The sequence below is a fragment of the Python bivittatus genome, unplaced genomic scaffold (assembly GCF_059951505.1).
Source record: "Python bivittatus isolate LINGU-HERP-01145 unplaced genomic scaffold, Pbiv_v1 ctg000220_np1212, whole genome shotgun sequence".
In the NCBI taxonomy this organism is placed as follows: Eukaryota; Metazoa; Chordata; class Lepidosauria; order Squamata; family Pythonidae; genus Python; species Python bivittatus.
In genome coordinates this window covers 11,648,993-11,673,758 of record NW_028277048.1, presented here as the reverse complement: position 1 = coordinate 11,673,758, position 24,766 = coordinate 11,648,993, and the positions used below count along the sequence as shown (strand labels likewise).

Sequence of the window (24,766 nt, the reverse complement as noted above, 5' to 3'; positions counted from 1 at the left end):
ATTTAAGTTCACATGCCAGGGCATGAGTGGTCAGTAATCAAGCAATGCCTTATGGACACTGGTACTCAATCAGATCTGATGTTCCTCCCTAAAGAAGTATTTTTAAGTAACTCTCATACCTGTTCCAGACCTGGTTGAGTCTCTTCCCTTTTCTCCTGTGTTGATAGCAGGTAGGCTTTGAACTGCTTCAGAGTTTGAATGGTAGCAGAAGCAGTGATGGTGTGGGCAGGCCCAGACATTTTCCAGAACGACAAAACTAACAGCTCAATGGAAGTAAGATACACCTCTACCAACATAACATTTGTCATCTCCACTCCTTATCTCTATCTTGCCTCTCTTGCCTTTGATCATGGGGTGGATAAACTGCCTGGTAAAGCAAGAAGAGTTGAAAACAAGAAGGGGCTTATTTTGACAGTAGGTTTAGTGCTGTTTCAAAACTGCAGAACCCTACATCTCTAGTCAAAATAAGTCTGCCAAACACCTGATCATCTGGATGAAATTTCCCAATACAGTAGTGGGAGAATTCAAATCCCCTGCTTTGAGAATGCTGAGTTTCCTGCTTTACCAGCTATCAACAGGCTGTTCAGCAGGTTGCAAGGAACTCAGGCTACAATGGCAGCTAATAGTGTGCCCTGCTGTTTCCCCTGGAGGATAGAAAAAAATAAAAGAATGATGGCAGAAGAGAGTTCCCAGGACCCCAGGGAAGATGGTGTGGCCGTACTAGCTTAAGTTACCAAAAAGCACTTAGTTGTCCCTGCTCCCTACAGGTCACCTAGCTTCACTGCTGCCAGAATAGTTGGTGAAATGTGTCAGATTTTACCCACCTTGACATCTGCCAGCTTAAGGGGGGGCAACACTATAAAACCTGAATGCCTGAGGATAACTTAAGCCAGTCTCCCTCCTAAGCCAAAGACAAGATTGGGCTGCGTTGTTGTTGGGTGTGTCTACAAAGAAATTGTTAGGGTGTGTTTCTACTCTAGTACTGTATGTTGTTGTTGTTCAGTCGTTAAGTCGTGTCTGACTCTTCGTGACCCCATGAACCATATTGCACCAGGCCTTCCTGTCCTTCACTGCCTCCCTGAGTTTGCTCAGTTTCATGCTCATTGCTTCAGTGATGCTATCTAACCATCTCATCCTCTGCCGTCCTCTTCTCCTTTTGCCCTCAATCTTGCCCAGCATCAGGGGCTTTTCCAAAGAGTACTGTATGGTTAGATGCAAATGAGGAAAGGTCCTAAAAGTTCTATAGAAGATAGCTGATTGTAATGATCAGGGAACTAGTGCTGTTGATGTAATTTATAGGACCAATATAGTGGGTAAACGTCATGTGCTTACTCATTTTCAGCGAAATGTACGTGGAGCTAATTTTGCACTCCACCAATGAAAGTGGCAGAAGCTGAAAAAAGTTTCCACAAACTAGCACTCATTAAATTGCAAACATTCTGTATGGCAAGAATGATTGAGCCACTTGGCTATTTTGTCTATGAAATATTTTGCAATGGAAAGGACAGCACAAACAAGCAAAGTAGCAAACATTTAAAACAGATTGTTATATTTTTTACAGGTTTTCTGTCTCATTGGTCGATTAAGATTAAAAAAAATGAAACCTTAACATAGTAATACCACTACTGGGACCCAGGAAAATGTATTAAAACAGCAACTTTGTAAGACTAATGCTCTTCTGGCTGCATGTTCCATTAAACAAAAATAAGGAAAAAGGGGCTAAGAGAAAAGCTCCAGTTAAGGACTGGGGGAAGCAATTTCACAAATACAGAAAGCATAGTTTCAGAATTATTATTTTTTTCATGATTCAATAGATTAGATAAACGAGAAAAGATCCATGTTATCAAAGCCGCTCAGTTATGCTTGGGCCATGCTTCTTTTGCTTCTGTTAATTTCCGCTTGTTCCTCTGATGAATCTTCCTTTTCAGATTAGAACATTTCTACATGGCATCATTTCCAGCCCCCAATTCATCCAAAGCTTGAAGCTGACTCTGCAATCACATAGAATTTATCATATATAGATACCTATCATGCTATTCCCTTTTGGGGTAAGCAACACAGCAAAGGAGTCAGAAATACTTAAATGAATGAAATTAAAGGCCAGAGGAGGAGGAGAATCCTAGTGAAAGCTCGTTTACATGATTAGTATTATAAATCCTTCTGTCATTGCTTCTACAATTTCCATATACGGCTTCCTATACTTTCTTTAACATTTGTAGAGTAAGGAATTAAAATAAAGCCTGAGAGAAAGAGGCAGTCATGCATACGCAGCCAACTGCAATCTCATCTAATAGCCAGGATCTATCTCATAGTCACATGCCTGGACTAAGAGCAGGATGGAATCCAGATAGCAAATCCTGCAAATCCTAAATTGTGTCCCATGGTAGAAGATTAGAATGTAAATTAATAATTTTTTTAGAATCCACTTGGGTAGGGAGAAGATCAAACATTAAACTCATGCTAAGGTGGAGAAAATGTTTCATACCTGTCCTCCTCCAGGATAGGTTACCTTGGAAGAAGGAGACAGTTCTTCCTCCCCTACTGTACAAATAATTTCTAGAAGGTAATGCATTGATTCTATCTCAATACAGAAACGTTGTTGGTTCAGAACATTTAGGACTGAAATAAATCTGGCCTTTCTTGACAATCAGAAATGTTCTCCCTACTGGTAGGTTTCACTCTGCCAAAAGCCCACATCCTCATCTTTCTATCAGTAGATCCAAATGGATGAAGCAAGGAATAAAGCCCTGGCCTGCTTCTCCAGATGCAACCTATCTTATATCCAAAGAAATGGAAAAGCTACAGTGCCAAATAGAGCAGATGGAGGAACTTGAGCTGGAGTACCTACAAGGGATAGAAAGCTAATGAGTGGGGAGGAGGATTAGGAGGACAATGAAGAGATGGGTCCAAAGAATTGATGCCTTTGAACTGTGGTGCTGGAGAAGACTCTTGAGAGTCCCCTGGACTGCTAGGAGGTCAAACCAGTCAATCTTAAAGGAAATCAACCCTGATTGCTCATTGGAAGGACTGATAATGAAGCTCAAGCTCAGATACTTTGGTCACCTAATGCGAAGAGAGGACTCTTTGGAAAAGCCCCTGATGCTGGGAAAGATTGAAGGCAAAAGGAGAAGAGGACGGCAGAGGATGAGATGGTTAGATAGCATCACTGAAGCAATGAGCATGAAACTGAGCAAACTCAGGGGGGCAGTGAAGGACAGGAAGGCCTGGCGCAATATGGTTCATGGGGTCACGAAGAGTCGGACACGACGTAACGACTGGACAACAACAACGAAGAGATGGGTGTGGAAAGGATGGAAAAATCAAGGTGGGATATGTTATCCTACAGGAGAAGTTAGAGACTGAAACTACTAAGTAGGACAGTTAGGAATGAGAAAGTAAATGAGAGGGAGAGAAAGGATAAAGGGTGTGCTGAATGGAGGCTAGGAGGGACTATAAAGCAGGAACAGAAATGGCAAAAGACTAACATCTTTCCCAATCTGGCATCTTTAAAATATCTTGGGACTGCTGTTTACGTGTAAATGGAAGATAGCAAACTTCATTTTTTGTCTCCATCCACTGCTTTTTAGAGTGTGGCTCTGCATGCCACTCAAAGGTCAAGTTCAACCCTTGGTATGGAATATACTAGACATGATATAAAATTTCACAGGCTTACTTATGATATCAATGTCATGAAATCAGTAAGAAGATGACAACATAGCCTAGACTGTTTGATCTGTCATATATTATGGTCTATCTGTTTTATTTCATTTATTTTATGCTACTCTGTTTTATTCTTCTTCATAGTTTTAATATCAACAATAGGTAGAATTCTTAGTGTTGTTTTATGACTTTGTGTTAATAATCCTTATAACTTTGTAATTAATTTGCTGTGCTATACCTCAGATTCTTATTCCTGGAATGGTTGTAAGTTTTTATTTATTTTATATATTTATATATTTTTTATTATTTTTTTTATTTTATATATATATATATATATATATATATATATATATGTATGTATGTATGTATGTATGTATGTATTTTTCCTATGACCAAAATAAAGATTGAGGATGACAAAGATAATTATGCACTATCTTTTGTTGACCAAAGCATACAGCCATGTTTTATTTTAACTGCAGTTTGTTGGTCAACCCATCATCACTTAGTTCACACATCACGCTAAACCATAAACCCAAAATCAAACAAACTAGAATGATGTGTGACTCTGGCTAAACTTTGATTTACTCATGCAGCAGGCAGAAGTGGGAGCCTGTGGTGGTAGAATTAGAAAATGTTACTAGTCATGAGCTTATGATATTAACAGAGCAAAATCTTCATGTTTTCCTTTCCTCTCCCTCAGAAACAGGATGTGGTTGTCTTAAAAGGGTTGCTTCATCAAGCAGCAATGGGAAGCTTATTCATCGGACGGAAGAAAAGCCAGCACTTCTCTAAGACCTTCTGCCCCAGTTGGATGTTATCTCTTCCTTGCCTTCCTATAGAACTATGCAAATTGTCAGAATGAATGTTAATTGGAAGAAAAGGGGGCTTATATTTAATTTTGTCTTCACAAAATTGCTACTTACAATAAAGAAATGCCAAATCTTGGAGGACAGCTTTGAAAGATTGCTTACTTTTTTTGTGACCATGCATAGTTGACCTGATTGATTGATTGATTGATTGATTGATTCCTTCCTTCCTTCCTTCCTTCCTTCCTTCCTTCCTCTCTGTCCCTCCCTTCCTCCCTCCCTCTTTCTTCCTTCCTTCCTTTTTCTGGATATGAATAGTGTTGCAGGTACTGAAATTACTACAAATCTTACTATTAGAAAGTTATTTGATTGCTGTGAGCCACCCAGAGTCATTGAGAATTGGGCAGCATACACACTTATTTATTTATTTATTTATTTATTTATTTAAGATTTCCCCAAATTGCATCCTGAAGCTTCCACATTGCTATTTGTAAATATGAGGACCAGAGACATATTAACTGGAAGAAAAGGAAGCTGAAATGCTAGGATGCAAAATGCTGTTCTTTGTATCACATTCTGTATTTGAAAAGTATAGTTGCAGAAATATAAATTACATGAGCAATGAAGGTAGTTTATAACATGAATAATATTTTATTACCAGACAGATTCTCTTACCAAGAAGAGTTGAGTTCGTACTCTTTAACTCAATGTTTTCATTATGTATTTCAATATATTCCTTGTCTATACCTTGAGAGGAAGGGCTTGCATTCTGAAATTATTCCTTATTCTTGGAAATCTCTGTGTCTTTCTCTCTCACACACAAAGGACTTACTCTCATCTATACCTGCTGTATGCATTTTCAAGCAACTCAAACCATAGTATATCCACAGTCATTCCTTTTACTCTGTCCATACAGTAGTACATATTTTTAACCTGGCTCAGTTTTCATATTTCCATCTTATTCTTCCTTAAACATGATCATGTACCTACTGATTTCCAAGATTTGCTTTTGCCAAATCCCCATATTAAGCACCATTTAAGGGCCGCAAAGGTTCTTGAGAGAATATCATGAAATAGCTTAATTTATTTTTGTTGTTTTTATTTGTTGTTGCTTTCCATCCTATTCTTGGGAAGTTGTCTATTAGTGAATTGTCAGAAATTGTCTTATTTTTAAAGAATACCCCTAATGTCTGCATAGAAATTAACACCTAAACCTAAACTTCTTGATGGTAATGTCTGATGGTTTTCATATGCCATGACCCATATATGGAATATACATTCATTTGTATATGGAAGGATTTTCACCCATATAAGAATTATATAAATAGGGGAAGCAACCTTCTACACTATGCTCTGAGCATTCGTTTGCTAGTGTCAACATTATTCTGAATGTGTCAGGTCTGAACTGGAAGTCATGTTCTAATGAAGGAAAGATGCTGATTTTTTTCTTTTTTTTAGAACTCTGATATTTTCTGTGAAATGAGGTAAGAGGGAGAAGAAGAGGAAGTAGTACTTCTGCCTTCTTGCCGAGCACAAATAAACTGTAAAAACATCCATTCGGAAAAGGCCATGGTCTGTTTTACTCAGGCCTATATCCTTACACAGTCCAATGCTGGTCTGAACTAAGATCAAGAATTATTCAGTATATTGGTTGAACATTGTATGAATGAATCTACAATCTGGTTCACACATTGTGCTAAGTTATGGTTTGTATAACCATTATGTCTATGATTAAATTAGTTGACTAGGATTGTACAACAACCAACCATAATCTGTAATTTACCAATTATAGCGATTCAGTACTAAGCCATAATTTGGTACCTTTGGTCTTGGATTACTGTGTTTTGGAAAACAAGCCAGTGGGAGTTATAAATATGCTTATGTAAGAATTATCTGAAGACCCAACCCATCTAACATAGAAAGTAAAGCACCTCCTTTTCCTTCTTATAATTTTTCCATTCATTTCCACAACATGTTTCTTTCAACATAGCATCCATATTTTACAAATAAACAACAATTGAATCCAAAGCTCAGTTTCCCCGTCTGTCTATTGGAATAGGGGGATGATGGGTCATGAAAACTTACTGTTGTATTTTAAATAAATAAAAAATAAAGTACATTTTGCAGATGGGCCATTTGAGGCTAATATTTTGCCTCAAATGGCTTGATGTCAAGATATTTCAAATTAGTCTTGATTTGCACTACTTATTAGAAAACAGAAATCAACTGTTCCTGATATAGTATTTGGCCATCTTGATACATCAAATACCTTGATATGCCAAACATGAAATGTCTTGAAGTATAAAACAGTAATATCCAAACAGAAGCAAAGTACATTGGCTCACATAGGCCACTTTTCTGCACCTGCTCATATACTGTATCATTCTAATCTTTAAGTACCAAGTACTTACTATATTTATCTGAATTATTTTGAAATTAAAACAATTTCTACCTAAACAGGAAAAAAACATAGAAAAAAAATTGTCTGCCAATATCATATTCTAAATGAATGTAAGATAACCAACCCATTTTAAAAGTAAACCCTTTGGGGCTTTAGTATCAGTCATAGCTTAGAATCATACCTCTGTCCTTTTCTGCCATGATTGCAGAGCATATTTCCTTCTGGTTCAGGTATAGCTCAGGAAGGATGGCAAAGCTTCAGCTACAGAAATGAGAATGCTGGAGCTCTCTAGAGCAGTGTTTCCCAAACTTGGCCACTTTAAGATGTGCGGACTTCAACTCCCAGAATTCCCCAGCCAGCCATGGCTGGCTGGGGAATTCTGGGAGTTGAAGTCCGCACATCTTAAAGTGGCCAAGTTTGAGAAACACTGCTTCTAGAGCTTAGCAATAAGTGGCTTTTCATTGGGGAAACTCCTGCTTAGCCCACTTCCTACTTCCTCAGTTGTCTCACACACACACACACACGTAATTAGTAAGTTGCCATATTGCCACAGAATTCTTACATTGAGCTTCCTAAATAGAACGAAGGAGCAAGTTTACAATTCCTCTCACCAGAACCAACTGCTTTGTTTCTTCTTTTTTTAGTCAATAATACAGAAAAGCAAAGAAAAAGGTAGCTACTAGCTGGATGTCTATATTTACACTCTCCACTTGATTAGCTGGGAATTGCTGCTTGGCTTATTTTAAGTTCTCAATAGCTGTGGTGAAGACAATCACGGCCTGTTGGGAAACTAATTAATAAGGGTTGAGGAATGGCAATGGTGACTATGTGGAAGTATCTCTTGATTTCGTCTTGTGTATATATAGCATCTGCACAAGCATGATCCATTTTTAATTCTTAAAACTTTGTGCTCCATCCAACAATAGACAACCGTTCCTTTCTCATTAATCTTTGAGAGTTGCAGTGTGAGGGCCTTTGCAGAAAATGATGTCATCACAACCGATCTATTTGTAACTTGTTAATTAAGAGTTTAATATTTAAACTCTTAATTAACAAGTTACAAATAGATCGGTTATGATGACGTCATTTTCTTTTGCTTCTAGTATTTTGGTAGTTACTTTCTCATGTACACGACATAGGGCCATCTCTCAGGATCTCAAAAGAGGAACTGAAAATAAATTTCCCCCAAATCAGATGGAGGGTAGCAATCTTTGGAAAGGAACTGAGTATGATTTCTTTCCTCCTAAGTTATTTCTAGTTTCTTACAAGCTCCTTTTCATGAGACACATTTGTTGCTGGCACACAATATTTATTTATTATTATTATTTATTATTAAACTTGTATGCCGCCCATCTCCCCCAACGGGTGACTCTGGGCGGTTCACAATAACAAAAAAGGAAAAAACACCAGCCCCTCCAATATAGCGGCAGGATTAGCATATGGAACAATATTTGTAGTGTAAGCATGCTCTTGGGTACAGAAGATCCTCTCTTATGTCATGCAGTTGTACAACACAATATTTGTTTTCTTTTCAATGATAATGTTCCATTCAGTTTGCAGGCATGTGCACTATATCATGCTGTTGGGCAAAAAAACTGTCAGGAAATGAATATTTCCACAAATTACAATTCTGAACATGGCTGACAGAGACTGATCACCCTATAACACTTCATGGGTTGTTTGAATGCTTTCTTCTAAAACGTCTCATGCTGAACCAAATTTGTAAAGATTTTCTAGATAATTCAAACAAGTGTTCAAAAATCTCAATGTCACATTATAACTCTTGGATTTGTAACAGAAAATGTATAGAATAGAGTTTTAAATGTTAAAGTAGATTCCAACTACTGTACATATCTATCAGTCAATTAAATGTGAGAGAGAACGTAACTGTCAACTTTTTAAAAATAGTTATTGATCCTAAAGATAAAATGCTCCTTTTTTTCAATGTTAAGTGCATTTTGAGCCATCACCTTAACTCAGAACATACTATTAAGATACAACAATGATTTCTGAAGTGATTGATGCATATTTCTAAGTTCAGCTGAAAAGAACACAGAGATAGCTTTGTTCTTTTAGTTAAGGAACATATACTGATGTTGGTTAGAGATGGACTTGGCTCTCTTTAATATGATACAGCTGTTGTCACACAGCCATAAATTTTGGCCCACATCTATCTCTAGTCAAATACATTTTACAGATTCGAGATCCAAAATATGAAAAAGCCTATTCATTCTGAGAATATCTGCACACAGTATACAACAAAAGCTTCTCTTTTGTACCAATGTCAACTCTGGAAAAAAAATTACAGCCTTCTCTAGCCTTGATTAATGTGGTAGTCTCACTGAACCAAGCTTTACTTTCAGAGATCGAATGCCCCAAAGCAATCCTTTGACACCCTAACCGTCAAGAGTAATCCTCTGCAGTGGCTTGATGTATGCTAAAAAGGGGCTTCAAAGTCCTTGCATAAAAAAATGAGAAGGTAGCTTCACCTACCAGAAGGTTGAGGCTCTGCCATGGTGAAGTCCTCAGCAGGACCCCCAGGTATGGATCCCAGCACAAATCTTTGGATACCTCAAGAGCCACCAACTGTGGTAGGCAGCCCCATGGACACTGCATACTTTGCAGAGTCTCTGAGCTCACAGCCACTGAAACTTCACTGCTTCCTGCTGACTACATTTCCGGATAAAGAAACATGCTTGTCCTTTCTAATTTGCATACTTTTCAGTTTACAAGTAACCTCTGGTGGTAAACCTACTACATAAGGTCTGCCTTTAGCCTATGCCAGATTACTGAACCTTACTTTCTACTAAGAAAACAACCACCTGAAAACCATGCTATAAAACACTGTTACAGTGTTCTGTATTTTATCCCTTCTTTGATGATATTAGATCTGGGGCAGAAACAAGATATTCTTTCAGGTGTGATATCAAAACTGTGGATCTGTTTTACATGGGAAGTTCTAATCATACTTTCTTCATCTGCTTTGAAACGGTTTCTGAAGATGATTTTATTCAGGCAGGCACTTTTTTTTTCCTAAAAAAAATCTATAGCTATCCATCTTCTTAGTTACTATGCTGCACCAAGTCTTCAGTAAACCTGCAAACATCTTGGTTAAAGATGGTTCAAAGAGAGAGGCCACATTAACCACACTGAAAAGCAAAGAGAAGAAATAAAAAGCCATCCTCAAAAGCCAGAAAATATAGATCTCTTGGCACTGCCCTTTGCAGGTAATATGACCCAGTCAAATGCAGTTATTGCTATCCCAAAAACGTGATGTCTAGTTCTTAATTGCCACCTCTTCTGCATTCCAGCATGATGGATAGTAGGGTAATACAATACAAGGTAAAAATACAAGTTCAAGGCAAATGTACAAATACAAAGGTGGTGGTGGTGGTGGTGGTGGTGATATGCCTACAAATGACTATTTCAGTTCAAGGTGACCTTATTAAAGGGCATTAAAGAGCAACCAGGGTGCTGTTTGCTTAATTTTGATTTGGTGGATTATGTGGACCCAGCCCCTGTGATTTAAAACTATAGCTTAGTCCATTATGTGAACCCAACCAATTATTGTTCATTCAGCAGACCATGGTTTAAAAATTAGCACAATGTGTGAATCCAGTCATTGAATCTGCAAGGTGAATTTAGATGATTTCAGTTTACAATGTAACAAAAGGAACACAGGATCTTTTACCACTAAAGCTATAATTGATCTAAGTATTGATCTTTCTTAAGAATAGAAAAGAATGAAATAATAGCTTATTTCATCTAGCATTCTTTACAAAAATCATAAGGACTAGCAAGTATAATGAGGTGGAGTGCCTTTTATGCACCATTGTTGTACACTCTTTGTGCCGTAATAACTTCTGCTCAGATAGGTTTTTAAGGGCTTAAATAGAATCAAACCTTCAAGAGATGTTTGCCAGAGTCAAATCCAAATACACAAGCACATCATGTCATCAACCCATCATTTAGTTCTCATTCAAATGCACTTTAAAAAAAAAAATTCTGACTCTGCAACTTATCTCCAGGAGGGGCTTATATCCTGGATTTATTTTAAAAAGGCAGCCAGCCCCCCAGCCTCGTGAAAGCCAAAATAAGAACAGTGATTTACCAGCAAAAGTTTCCCCAAATTAGGGACTGTCCCTGGTAAGTAAGAACAGTTGGAAAATACAAGCATTCACACGCCTGCAGGTAAAACCAGACTTCTTTTTTTAAAAAAGAGCTGAACCTAATTTAATGCCAAGTCTTGTGTCTCTGTGGTACAGCTGCAGCTATTGTAATATGTTATTTTACGAATGTCCCCGAAGTATTCTTGTAATAATAAAACTACCCTCTAGGATAACACTGAAAGAGTTTCTGTTTAGAATCTCCCACTACAAGCTATTATATGTTACACTCTGCTCTGAGTCAAGAAATTATGTGATTCTGTTCTAATTGTTTAAATTATGAACTGTCTTCTGTGCAATGTGTTTTAATTTTCTGTTCTATTTCCTGTTTTTAATTTTTGTTAGCCACCCTGAGTCACATGGTCAAGAGGGCATATATTATATGTATATGTATATATATATCCCCTCTCAGCCCTGTAGGTGATATGTATCTTCCTCTATCTTGGGTCCTCTACCAGAGGCCTGGGAGTTTGAGGGTTCTATGCAGTTTCTTAGCTGTTCCTAGCACTGCACTCTTCTGATATTGTTCCTGGGATCTATTGGAGACACTCTCCCAGCTTAGGAGTCACAGCTACTTTACTTTACTTTACTTTACTTTACTTTACTTTACTTTACTTTACTTTACTTTACTTTACTTTACTTTACTTTACTTTACCTTACCTTACCTTACCTTACCTTACCTTACCTTACCTGTCCACATCCTCTCTAGTTCCTCCTTCAGGCCCTGGTACTTCTCCAGCTTCTCATACTCCTTCCTGATGTTGCTGTTATTTGGGACCTCTACATCTATTACAACTGCTGTCTTCTAGTCCTTGTCTACTGCCACAATGTTTGGTTAATTGGCTAGTACCTGCCTGTCTATCTGGATCTGGAAGTCCCACAGGATCTTAGCCCTGTTATTCTCCACAACCTTCTGTGGAATCTCCTATCTGGACTTAGGAGTTCTAGCCCATACATTGTGCAGATGTTCCTGTACACAATGCCAGCTACATGGTTGTGCTGTTCAGTGTATGCTGTATAATATATATATATATATATATATATATTGGCTGGATACAGAACATTAACTTTCTGAAAGTTATTTGAAGAACTGTTAACTGAATGACAAGTGAGTCAGAAAGAGGAAATAAAGTCTTGAGCTTCTACTTCTGCATTCTTGAAGCCACCAAAGATATCTCAGGAACCATCTTTCCAAGTCTTATTTGCCAATGATATTTCAAACTCTTTTACCCAAAAGTTAGGATGGTGGGCAAACCTCTGCCTAATTTCAAAAGCTCTCTACAAGTAATTGGTTAATAGTGATTTCTTTCCCCCTAACAGGAGCTATCTGACCCTTTCTGGCTACCCTTTCAAATAAAAGGGCCAGCAGTACTGGGAAGAGGAAATGGTGTGGTGAAAGAGAGGGTATCTAAAATATCTAAACAAATCCCACTTCAGGCTTTGGCCCTATGTACTGCCAGCATGCAAATCCCAACAGATTATTCAGAAGGAATCTTGCCCACCATAAAAAAAAAAAGGGGGGGTCACTCCTAAACTAGACCCCAAAATGGATATAGACCTGTCTACTCCCTCTTTTAATAGGCTGTCCAGCTCAATCTGTGTAAACAGCAGAAGTGTACCGCTAGGGAAGGGATTACTCTAGTGGCATTGACTGAATTCTTGTAAAATTCTACCCACAAAAAACTAAAAGCTCTAAAGAAAGCCCATGAGCAAGGCTTCATTTTCTCAGACGAGCTTGCCTGGATTCTAAGTGCTGACTTATATTTTGCTTGAGTTTCATTTGTTGAAAAGGAATGAAAAAAATTAACAAAATCAAGTAACACCAGGAGCAGCAGTAACAATAATATAGTGCCACTACATACATCTGATGTAACAGTAGTATCTTCAGGAAAAAATGATTATTGCCCTGGGGAACTAGTTTGGCACAGAATCCCCCCAGTTGGCAGGCATAGTACAGTATTGCCCAGGAAAAGAAGGGTTATTCATAGCTCCCTATACTAGCCAGAGCCCACCACTGGTGCTTGTAATAGGAGCCCTCTGGAAACAAATTCCCCATTATCTCTCTGCTGCTATTTCTTTCTACAGCCCCGTTCATTCTTTATGTTTCTTTATGTAGGGTCTTCTTTTGGTTGCTTGTTCTGAGATTGTGGTCTCCAGGCTCCTGGCCTTTAGGACCTGGCCCCATGCCTCTGGAATCAACTCCCTTTGACTTGGTGGGAATTTGAGGGGGTTTAAGGACCTTTTTATATGAGTTAGGGTACGGTCTGGTTGTTCCATTTTGCACTTATTTAGCTGGTAGATCTAGGTTAACACCTGTTTTAATTTATAATAGTTGTTTATACACTTCATGCTGTTCCAGAGCATTGTTTTAAATCTGTTGTTGCTGTATGGCTATTTCAGTGTTAATATTTGTTTACTGGGTCCTGAGCGAATTGTACTGGATTGATTTATAATTATTTTGTTTTTGTTCTGTTTTTTTACTGTGCCTTGGTAAATGTCATTCTTTATTTTTTACCATCTCATCTATTCTTCATAAGTAATAGCCCTTTCCCCCCCTCCTGTGCTATCTACTACCAGGGCACATACCCAGATCCAAAATATGGCTCCTTTCCTCTCCTGTTCTACGCCAGTGTAGCATCATTGCCTTCTATTAGTCTTCATCAACAGTTTTACTCCTTCCCGTCCCTTCTCTCAATCTAGTTTATTGGTTGCCACCTATTCGCCCGAACTAAATCTGTGTGCCGTTGTACAGCTTTGTATCTTAATAAGACACAGAAGGGGGAAGAATAACAGGAAAACATTGGGGAAAACCTTGATTTGTTGATTACAACAATTATTATTACTCAGGTCACCAAATAGCCTCATCTTCCATGCAGGAATTTAGTATGACAAAACTCTTACCTATGTTTACAAAGCACGTAACCTGACACAGGCAGGATATGTCTCTGAAGGCCTAATCAAGATCCATTCCTGACTTACTTTCATTAATAACTATGGTCATCAGGATGGTGATGAAAGCTGTCTCCATCACCTTCTCAGGTGCTCCTTATTTACTTATTTTATTACATTTAGAGGCTGCCTGACTCCAGATGATTCTCAGCAACTTACATTATAAAATAAAAAATAAAGAGAAAGAAGCCTTATGAAAAATTGTACCTGTTTTCACATGCTTAGAATGGACAACAATGATTTCCAAGCCATAGATGTTTCTCATACATATCAAGTGGCTATATGCATTAAGTTCAAGAAGAAACTAGCCTGGGTTTTAATCTATGTGATTTTATTGAGATCTGTTTTGTTTTGTTGCTAGTTGCCTTGAATACCTTATGAACAGAAAAGCAGAATATCAGTTATAAAAACAGACAAACAAGAAAATACTCTTTCATAGTAACCACACTATGAAAGCAGTGCTGAAAATTGGTCTGGAATCTGAGGTTGAAGAAGAAACAAGAGCTACACATCTTCCTTAGAAAAGAAAATGTTGCCTACTGTTTCTCAGAAAGCCCCTATGCAGTCAGAAAAGGGACAGCTGCTTCATCAAAAATGTCTAAAAGCAGTTATGGAGTCACCACACTCAACTTCTTTGGAGGCAATCCTCAGAGAACAAAGGGAGAAAAGTTTTGTGCAACACCTGGCCAGAGTTAAAGGATGGCTAAGCAACTTTTCTGACCCCAATTGCTTTTTTAAAAAATGTACATTTCACGTAAATAGTCCTTGGTGACTTAGATCCCATCTATATGACAGAGATTTGGTGGCAGCGGGTCCCACCTCTGTGACGTGGGCTGAATGAATGAAACTCTTTCTTTTGCTCACTTAGCTAAGCCAGCATCTTTTTTTGGCAGACAGAAAGGCCTTGAGATCAGTGATATAAAGAACAATTTATTGGCCAAAGCAAAGGGATGTGTTAGCACCAGATTCTATGAATACCAGTGCTTGGTCCATAATTTCCAGAGCTCTCTACTGAAAATTGATGCTCATTGTGGAGAGAAAAGTCTAGAGCAGTGTTTCTCAACCTCGGCGACTTGAAGATGTGTGGACTTCATCTCCCAGAATTCCCCAGCCAACAGGGCTGGCTGGGGAATTCTGGGAGTTGAAGTCCACACATCTTCAAGTTGCTAACGTTGAGAAACACTGGTCTAGAGTGACATCATAATAACAAGTTTTTCCTCCAGGATTCTAGGTTGGCTGCCTCTGTCCTGGCTGGTTTAAAAGCTCTAAATCTTCTGGGAATCTCTTAGTTGAACTTTGGTTACAGACTGATAATGCGTTGATTGCCTCTGTGTTGCCTCTCATATGTCTCTGGGACTCTATTTACTCAGTGTTTTTTTCCATGAAGTCTCGGCAATTCATTTTCCAAAGAGACAAAGGTATGTGAAATTAATCCTCTCCTGTTTAATGCATATATGTAATAATGCTTTCAATTGTGCTTATTAAATAATAAAGCTGTATGTTTGTGTTTGTTCTGAAAGCCTTTTTTCATGTGCATTGGTTGGCACATATGAAATCCTATTGGTTTACATAATTAATGTTTCACTGGGGGTGTGATCATATGTAAAGCAAGCTAGGTCTCCATTTGTTTAGAAAAAGGACGGGTTGTGAATCCCCACACAGGGTTGTTCATTTAAATGGCTACCAACTCACCCTTGAACCATTAGAAAATTATACTGGCATAAAATGCCTTGCCCCCATTGCCAATTTCTATCTTGCCACAGGCATATTGCTATTAAATACAGAGCATGTTAAGGAAAGAGATGGATGGATACCCTCAAAATTGTTTTCTCCTACCAAACACCATCAGCAAGTGGGAAAATATACAGCAGTCACTTAATGTGAGATAGAGCTGGGGCCCAGGAGAAGGTGAGTTTTGATATCCAGATTTTGTCTAACAAGGAAAAGACTCGGGGGGGGGGGGGGGGAGACGATGTGATGAAGCGGGAGGGAGAAGCGGGAGGGAGCTCTCCTGTTGTGCCATGCAATACCTCATCACCTGTTAACATGGCTAATTTTACTTGTGTAAAAATAGCCAGACAGACATGCAGGAAGGGTGTACAATATAGCAGGATTCCTGCTGCCCCTTGCAACTCCTGTGCTGCTATCAGCTGCTAGTAGGCCCACAAGGGGATGCAAAGTGCAATGGAATACTCCTCCTGGCTCATGCCATCCCTAACATGGACCTCTCAGTTCTTCTTTGGGCTGCTTTTGAATGCAGGAAGAGTGCTAAGCCTATGTTCAAAAGCAGCCAGGACAGCAGTTGCATGGTGTGGGATGAGAGGACTGTGTGTAATGAAGTCCCAAAGAAAATGGCACTCTCTCCCTCCCACTTCACTGCACAGACTTTCTGCAGCTGTGGTTGGTCAGCTACTATTTGGGCTGATCCAGACCTCCAAACCAGAATTAGCTTGGAGAGAGTCCGGTTTGAAAAACCCTGTCTGTCCCATTCCCATACCAAAAGGGCCCTTGAGGCAGTGCCCAGGGAATGGGGAGGTCCACACCAATCTAAAGAGGTCAATAGGTGCTTGACTGCGTCACTTAACAGAGCCACCAGTAGAGTGGTTGGTAAAACATATCAGACTGTATCCACAGCAAAACTACTGTACTTGTTGCCTGCTTATTTTAACTCCTGAACACTTAAGGACCTTAGGAATGGTCTGGGATGAGGTAAATGCAATGTCATGAAGACATGGCAGAAAAAAGAGGCTGCCTAGATACAAATGGGGAAAGGCCCTCAGTCACCAAGCTCACATGAAGTGATCTTGAACCAATCATGCTCTTCTCAGCCAACTTCATCTGAGAGGGAAATGAGGCTGTGAAACTACCTCTGCCACTTCATGCTCCTTGCACAGAGGGATAGATATAAAATATAATAAAATGAAGTATCTGAGCAGGGACCTATGGCAAATATCACCTCTCATAATAGGTTGCACACTAACATTCTCCCTTCTGTATGCTGATTCAAAGTACTGGGCACAATGTTCTAGCACCATTATAGTATCTTCTGATATTTCCTATCATAGTTTCCTAATCTAATGCTGCATGCACTTCCTAGTTGGTGGAATGCAAGCAACAGTATCTTGGCTCACAAGGTGGTCAGTTGATTAGAAATCCTAGCTTGCATAGAATAGTGTAAGCATGTTTGAGGTAAAACTGGCATGTGGTTGGCCAAAATGTATCCAAAGTGACCAGTAATGTGTCCTTACAGTCAGCAGGAATGCTGCATGTAGCACAGGTGTAACTAAATCTGGTAATCTAGTCTATCCTTCTCCATCATACTTTAAAAAAAAAATAGCATTACATGAAAGCAGTGACTGACCAAAGAATGATGGACAGCAGAGTTCAATATCTAAGGACCCATCCAGTGGTATTTCCTTTTTTTCTTATGATGTGTCTTTTGCTTACTTTTCCCAATTCCTTTTCTGCAGTTTGCATACCTTTGCCTATCCCCAAAGGGAAAAGCATGTACTATATATATGCTCCCCAGAATGTTAGCCATCCTGGCACAGACTGATGTGGGTAGTTGTCTAATACATCTGAAGAGAACCTGATTCTAGGAAGGACAAGCTTAACTTCGGTTGTTATTGTTGTTAATGAAGCCTTGAGAGAATTTGAAGTGAGAAACTTACCGTTCACACATGTGATAAGAGAGGCTATGGCTGGTTGGCTGGTACGAGCATTCAAAACTGGATACTTGTTGAGAAAGCAGGAGACAGACTGGAGCAATTCAGCCAGTTTAATTTCAGCAGGGCCTGAAAGCATGCCTCCTGTAATAACAACCATAATAATGATTAAATCATCATTATCATCATAACTTTTATTTTGTGCCTTCAAGTCAGTCTTGATTCCTGATGACTGCCTGGACTAGTCCCTGCAGTTTTCTTGGCAACATTTTTGGAAGTGGTTTGCCCTTGACTTCTTCCTTGGGCTGAGAGAAAAGGACTGGCCCAAGGTCACCCAGCTGGCTTTGTGCCCAAGGCAGAATCAGAACTCATGGTCTCTTGGTTTCTAGCCTGGTGCTTTAACCACTATACCAAACTGGCTGTCAATAATAACAATATAGAACATTAATTTGGCAGAGTGATACTACGTATGCATTATTGCTTGCAATTCCCAAGCTACTGTCTTTTGGGATGAGAGTAGGTGGGATATTGTGTTCTGTGCCTCAGATCCTATGTATGACACATTATCTTAGCAAATGCCCATTTCTAAATGTGAGCTTGCCAAGATAACATGAGGAAGCAATGAAGGAACCTCCACTGATTCAAAACCTACAGATATTTACTTGTGTATCCTCTGGCTAAGGCCATCTTACCTCCTGCCAAGTCAGGCTCAGTTCTGATTTTTGAAGCCTTGTTGGAAGATACACTGAATAAAAATGGTTGCAGGTTATTTCTGAGGGAGAATAATAGGCCCAGTGAAGTGTTCAGCACCCTTCTGCCATCTACCAATTCTGTATTACAATTAAGTACCCAGGTATAGCTTAAAAATGCAGGATTGTGCACCCATTTTTTTTCTAAAATAAATTGCTTTGCCCCCAATGAAATGATATCAAGACATATGAATCTAAACTTTATACCATTTAAGGCAGGGATTGATAACTTGGTGACTTCTGGGTTCTTGGATTTCAGAACCCATCATCTCCTGCCTGTCAAGAGGTTGGTGGTTTTAGTCCAAAGCTTCTGGAGGGAACTAGTTTACCTTTCCCTGATTAAAGATATCTTATTTTGTAGCAAAGGATCAATCATATTCCGTATTGTCTGTATCTGTGCTTTACACATATTGTATTACACATATATATGATACCTGATATTGATGATATTCCATTTCACATAATTTACTTTTCACTAGATCCATTTTTCCATTATCACTGAAAGTTTTTGACAGAACCATTGAAGAAAGACTTATTTTCCCCCCTGATTCTTTAACTTAGCTTTTACTTGACGTTTGCCAGCATTAAAAAAAAGCTGTCAGTGAAACCAACATACTGTGAAAATTCATTTTAGCTCTTGTTTAAAATACTACTAATGCAGTTTACATTACCAACCAAAACAGGATGGATTAGATGCTGGGTCAGTCAGAGAGTAGGAACTAGAACCAGACAGGATGTAAGCGTAGTGCAAAGGGGAGGGACTGAAAAATGGTCAAGAGCGGTTTTTGGTTGCTGGGCGCCATCTGGTGATCCTTTCTCACGTGCTTTACATTTGTGCAAATAACAGGCCTCGTTCATGATTAAGCAAACTCTTCAGTCCCAGAGCTGCCCCCAAAACTCAAAGCACCCCTGGCTGTTAGGCAAGCTGCAGGATGAAGCTGCCTCTCCTTCAGCATTAGCAATCTTTCCATGAAGTGGCCTTCTGCTGGAGCAGAAAAATGTGGGTTCCAAGGTGCAGGCTGGTTTTGAGGGGGGGGCTCATCCCCCAGCTGTATCCTCATTTAGTCTTGGGGAATTACTTGAAATTTAGCTTCCCAGGCTACCGTTCTGTGACTGGCTCTGCCTACCACAGCAGCCATTTTGTGAACAAGCATCCAGCCATGGTGGCCATTTTGAGAAAGCTCCCATGACCCTTTTCTATCATTCCACACGTGGATGCTGGCATGTCTGAAACTCCGAATTTGTAACAGTGCTATCTTAGGCAGGGCTAAAAATTCCCAACAGCATCCTCTTTCAATTAATTAATATGGCGGGAGGGGGAAAGGCAGCTGACTGGGAAATTAGTGGCAGTATCATCATGTAAATAAGTGGGACTTAGGACCTGCATCGTGGCAGTACCTGGCATATCAGGGCAACTGTTGGGGAACAAGGATCCCAGCAGAGCTCACAGAGCCAAATGTCTTGACTAAGGGCTGATCCTCAAGACCAGCTTGCCCCAGCACGAGTATCAGCTACTAATATAGTAGTTTCTCCAGGCCATGAATGCACAATCTCCTGCTTTGCCCAATCCCAACCCACTAGGAAGGCAACATCTGCCCATCTTTTCCTGAAAAGTGACAAAAGTAGCATTTTTCTAATTTGTGCAGCTCAAGCAGTGCTGCTCACTGTGCATCATTTCATTGTAGGCAAACATCTCCATTCCAATTGGCTATTGTGCATTGGGGCAGAAAATGCTGCCTCCCCATCAGTCACTGCTTGGTGCCCTCCATGGCCATTTCCCCCCTTTTTTAATAGGTTGACCAATGGAATGATAGAACTAAAGCTGGGCTTTTTTATTTTTCACAGGTTTGTTGATGAAACAATGAAATAATGGATCCTTCCTTCCTTCCTTCCTTCCTTCCTTCCTTCCTTCCTTCCTTCCTTCCTTCCTTCCTTCCTTCCTTCCTTCCTTCCTTCCTTTTTTGCTTTTTTACAGAGAAAGAGTCTTTTCTTTTTTGTAAAAATACAAAAGTGAAACTGACAAAGCTTCTGCCACTTTTCTTTTATACAGTAATCCAAGGGGGGGGGGGTCAGAGTAACACGGCCATAGAGTGACAGCATTTTTGTGAGCTCTTAACTCTTCTATTTTAGATACCTTTTTATTTAGTTTTAAAATAGTTTACTTAGTGGTTTTATTTAATACCAACTAGTAATTTTATATAGGATTAGTAATTTTAGAACTTTAGAATTAAGACTAGTTAGTATTTTAGAGTTTGGAATCCAACAGCCTCAGACACCTGCCAATGATGCAAGGCAGCAATGGCTACAAAACAAGGACAAAAAAGAATTCAAAGTAGTCCAAGGGACAGGAAAAATGGCAAAACAGGGTTTCTTTTTATTTTTTTATTTTTATCAATCCAAGGAAGTTTCCACTAATTGGGCTCCTGGTAAACATGGTCTGGACAGAATATCAGGTCATCACTGTGGCTAAAACAGAGGGGTTGAAATCCAGAAAGGGATTTCTTAAACTGACTTCCAACCTATTTATCGTGGAAGACAAGCAACTGAAGGTTTCAGTGTGGGAAAACCCTAAGGCCACGTAGGATCGGCTACCCTGATGGATGTTACTACCCTTACTCCCCTCATCTCCACTTTCCACACTTGTGGCTTTATCTGCTAATAGAGAGTTATAATGGTTAGAGCAGTGTTTCTCAACCTTGGCAGCTTTAAGATGTGTGGGCTTTAACTCCCAGAATTCCCCAGCCAGCATGCTGGCTGGGGAATTCTGGGAGTTAAAGTCCACACATCTTAAAGCTGCCAAGGTTGAGAAACATTGGGTTAAAGGCATGTGGCTCCTGGCCTTTATAGTACTAGCCCAACAGACAGGCAAGCCTGTGAATGAGAATGGATAATGAAGGGAAAAAGAAACAGACAGCTGCTCCACACCCTTTTATGTTCATGTTTGCTTGTGAGTGTGCAAGGGGAAAGTCAGCAAGTCAAGAATGCCAGGCTCAGATGTGATAGTCTAGGGAGAGGTCAGTACTCATCCCACATAAATCTGGAACCAGGCCTGCTTGTGCCTTACCAGTCAGATCTGGTGCTTCCTATTCTCCTCTTCTTAATGTTATCTAAACCCACTGCTAGGAAGGAATTCAAATTCTTCTTTCGAAGAAAGAAGAAAAAGGTTCTCTTTCATATGAAGAGAACGTTTCCATGATGAAAAGGCAAGGAAATGCCACCATAGGTTGCAAATAGCAACAGGCTGCAAAGTAGCTCCTCTGTTCCCTCATGGGGTGATAAGATCATATCACAGCCATTTACAACATGGCACCCTATAGGTGTTATTGTACTATATTGCCCATCATCACCTGCCAAACAACATATCTGAAGGCTATCGTGTTGTGGGAACGTTGGCAGATCTGAAAAACTAAGGGCCTGGAGCCACCATGAGACTTGCTAAAACTGCCAGAAGCTGAACCATGCATGGCAGATTAAGGATCAGGTTTAAGATGGCTCTTTTAAAACCTATGAAAGTGTGGGCAATTTGTACTGAGGATCAATTTAGCTTTTTGTGGCTGCCATGTAATTTTGGATACCCCTAGTTGTACTACTTTATTAAAGTGAACAGTTCCATGCAGAATTGCACAACAGGTTACTGATTAATACCACATAACTACTACAGCTGTCCTCCACATCAATTTTACATTTTCAGAGAGGAGATGCAGAATTCTGCATCAATTCACCTTTACCCCACATGTGATCAAAGAATCCCTCTGAAATGCCTCAGAAAAATCAGTCCTATAACTGACACTCCAAAAAGCAATAGGGGGAGGGAAGAAGAAAAAAGCAAGGTCAGAAAAATCTTCTGCACAATCTTTTTGTTTATTACAGAGAGACAAGAATATCTGAAATATGAAAATCTGTAAAAAAATGTGAAAGGGGATTATTGTTGCATTCATAGGCCAGCAATTCAGAGAATAGAGCAATGGGAGCTATAACATTCACTGGCTATATCCAATACATCATTAAGCACATTTAAGCCCACTGGTTTCACTAGGCTTGCGGTCATTAAGTGTTTAGCTCTTAACCTCATTCTGTCTTAATGGGATAACTTAAAGAGTCTTTATTTAACTCAGAAACAAGACGGGGCCAGCTATACATGTAAAACAATTAATTACATGTAGTTACAGACAAGTAATTCCTAAGTCTTACATCTTTCCTGCATTTTGAGAAACACATAAGGCTTCTGAGTTGGTATTATGTTATACAGAAACACAATTTTCATATGAGGGCAGTGACTACAATGCTAGATTTTGGGAATAATAAACTACAAACGTCTTTGCAATTTTATGTAAATAATCTGCTCAGGCAATGAGTTAGGCTATCCGCTACCTCTCCAAAAGTTGCAAGCTGAAAAGTATTTACAATTTGTATTCTAATATATATTTGCGGGGGGGGGGGGGAGACACTATTTAAATATATCTTTGAGGAAAAAATGGACTTCTGGAAACCGAAGAGAACTGTGGTTTAAACAAAATGCAAAATTTGAAATAAGTGATTCAATTGGCATCCTACATCATAGGGCTTTCATGGGATAATAGTCTCCTCTGTGCTCCCAGGGGATGTGCAAGATGAAATCCACAAAACACAGACCAATAAAATGCTTCCAGTACTTACCATCTTGCTGTAAAAGTTCCCGGAAACACTGGAATTTTTCATCTATGTCTCTTAGGTACTTGGTGACTTGAAGCAGCCTGTTAGAGCAGAGTTCACTACCACCCAGGCCTTCCGGGGTGGCAGATATCTGAACAGAAGCCCAGATAGCACTCAGGAGCTCTGGATTATTGGCTAAGGACTGAACGTCCAGTGCTGACTGCAGGCCATTGCAAAGGCAGCTGAAGTCATTCTGATCCATGCTCGTATTCGGTCCTCGGACCCCAGTCAGAGATTATATTCACCACTGCTGTTCCTCAGTGCTAGCAAACACTCTATTCTGTTCTTTACTGGAATATCCTACTAGCTCCAGAACCTGATGTAGCACATGAACCCAATTAATCCCCAAGCCTCCAGGTCTTCAGCGTGCTTTTCCTCAGTGCATGATCCTCAGTTTCCAGACACAGATATTTCTGACGTTTTACAAAAATCTAACAATTCCTCTGATAAGTCAGAGTCCACCAAGGGCAGCTGAAGAATCTTCATAATTCAAGTGAAGTTCAGGAGGGCAGTGATCTAGATGGGTTGAAGAATAGATGTCCTCAATCTCTCACCATTATAAGATGAACAAAATGGCTTCCAATAAAATGTCCAGCTTGACAGTTCTGGGAAATACCATCCCAGCTCCAAAGCGAGCCCTGCATTTTCTGTAGAGAGAAAAATATGGTTCCTCAAAAAGAGAGGAAACTCTTCTTTACAGAGTTCCCAAAAAGGTGATTGAACTAAAGTGTTCTCTAGATTGTGACATTAAGTCTGGAGAAGGATGCCTCATCTTTCCCAAAAAGTGAATCTCCTGCTCACTTTCTCTTTGAAACGCTGTACCTTAAGAGATCAGAACGTGTCCAGCTGCAGCCTGCCATTCTTAGTCTCAGTCTCATCCGAGAACTAGATGCGGAAATGCCAGGACACATCCCCTATCTGTGGGGAATGGATGAGCCATTTGGGTTACACACACAAGAACGACAGGCAGTGCGGATTTTCCACATTCCTTTTGCGGGAGTGATGAAATCAGAGGCTTCTTCCCACAGTATCTCTATCCTATGTAAAAGGAAGTCAATCCTCCTGCTTTACTCTCTCTTATTAACCACTTCCTACCTGAATCCCTATGAAAAGTGTTCAGGGTGTGGTTCAAAGGCCACAGGTGGAAGAAGAACTTTCCCAAATGGGAGTCAAAATTGAACGGGAAAAGGGCTGTCTGCATTTTTGAAAATGTTCTTTTGCCTGAAGGCTAAATTGCAGAAATTTAATGTGAGAGAGGAAAAAGAGGGAAATGGTTAAAAAACTAAAATATGATACCCACAAGGATGGTGAAAATTGAAGCCCCAAGCAGCTAAAAGGTACCATGATCATGAAGGTAATACTAAGCAAATTTATCTTATGACTTTCAGCACTTCTTCAAAATGGAGATAATACTTATTGCAAGGTAGAGATGGATAACCCAGGTGTGTGATTCTACATGCAATGAATGTTTGTGCATGTGTATTATCTGAAAGTGCACACATTCTGTGGCCCCTGATCTGACAGCTGACATAGCCCTCAGAGCTAACAAGATTGCCTGTCCCTGCCTTGCAAGGCTGTTGTAAGACTAAGTCAGTATATACTGAGGTGGAGAAGCTCTTTCAGCTAAGAGCATGACCTTTTTTGGATGTCCAAAGTGTTCCATATTTAATTATGTTGC

General features: G+C 39.6%; 1 protein-coding gene across 2 annotated transcripts in view; it reads right to left on the bottom strand.

Moving 5' to 3' along the window:
• Positions 1–9,496, bottom strand: part of GMIP (GEM interacting protein) — a 66,390-nt gene extending 56,894 nt beyond the window's left edge. For both annotated transcript variants that reach the window (XM_088137899.1, XM_088137900.1), the window contains exon 1: positions 9,361–9,496. In XM_088137899.1, the coding sequence (XP_087994025.1) occupies positions 9,361–9,382 (22 nt within the window). In that variant the 5' untranslated portion in view covers positions 9,383–9,496. The remainder of the gene's footprint in view (positions 1–9,360) is intronic.
• Positions 9,497–24,766: the final 15,270 nt, after the last annotated feature.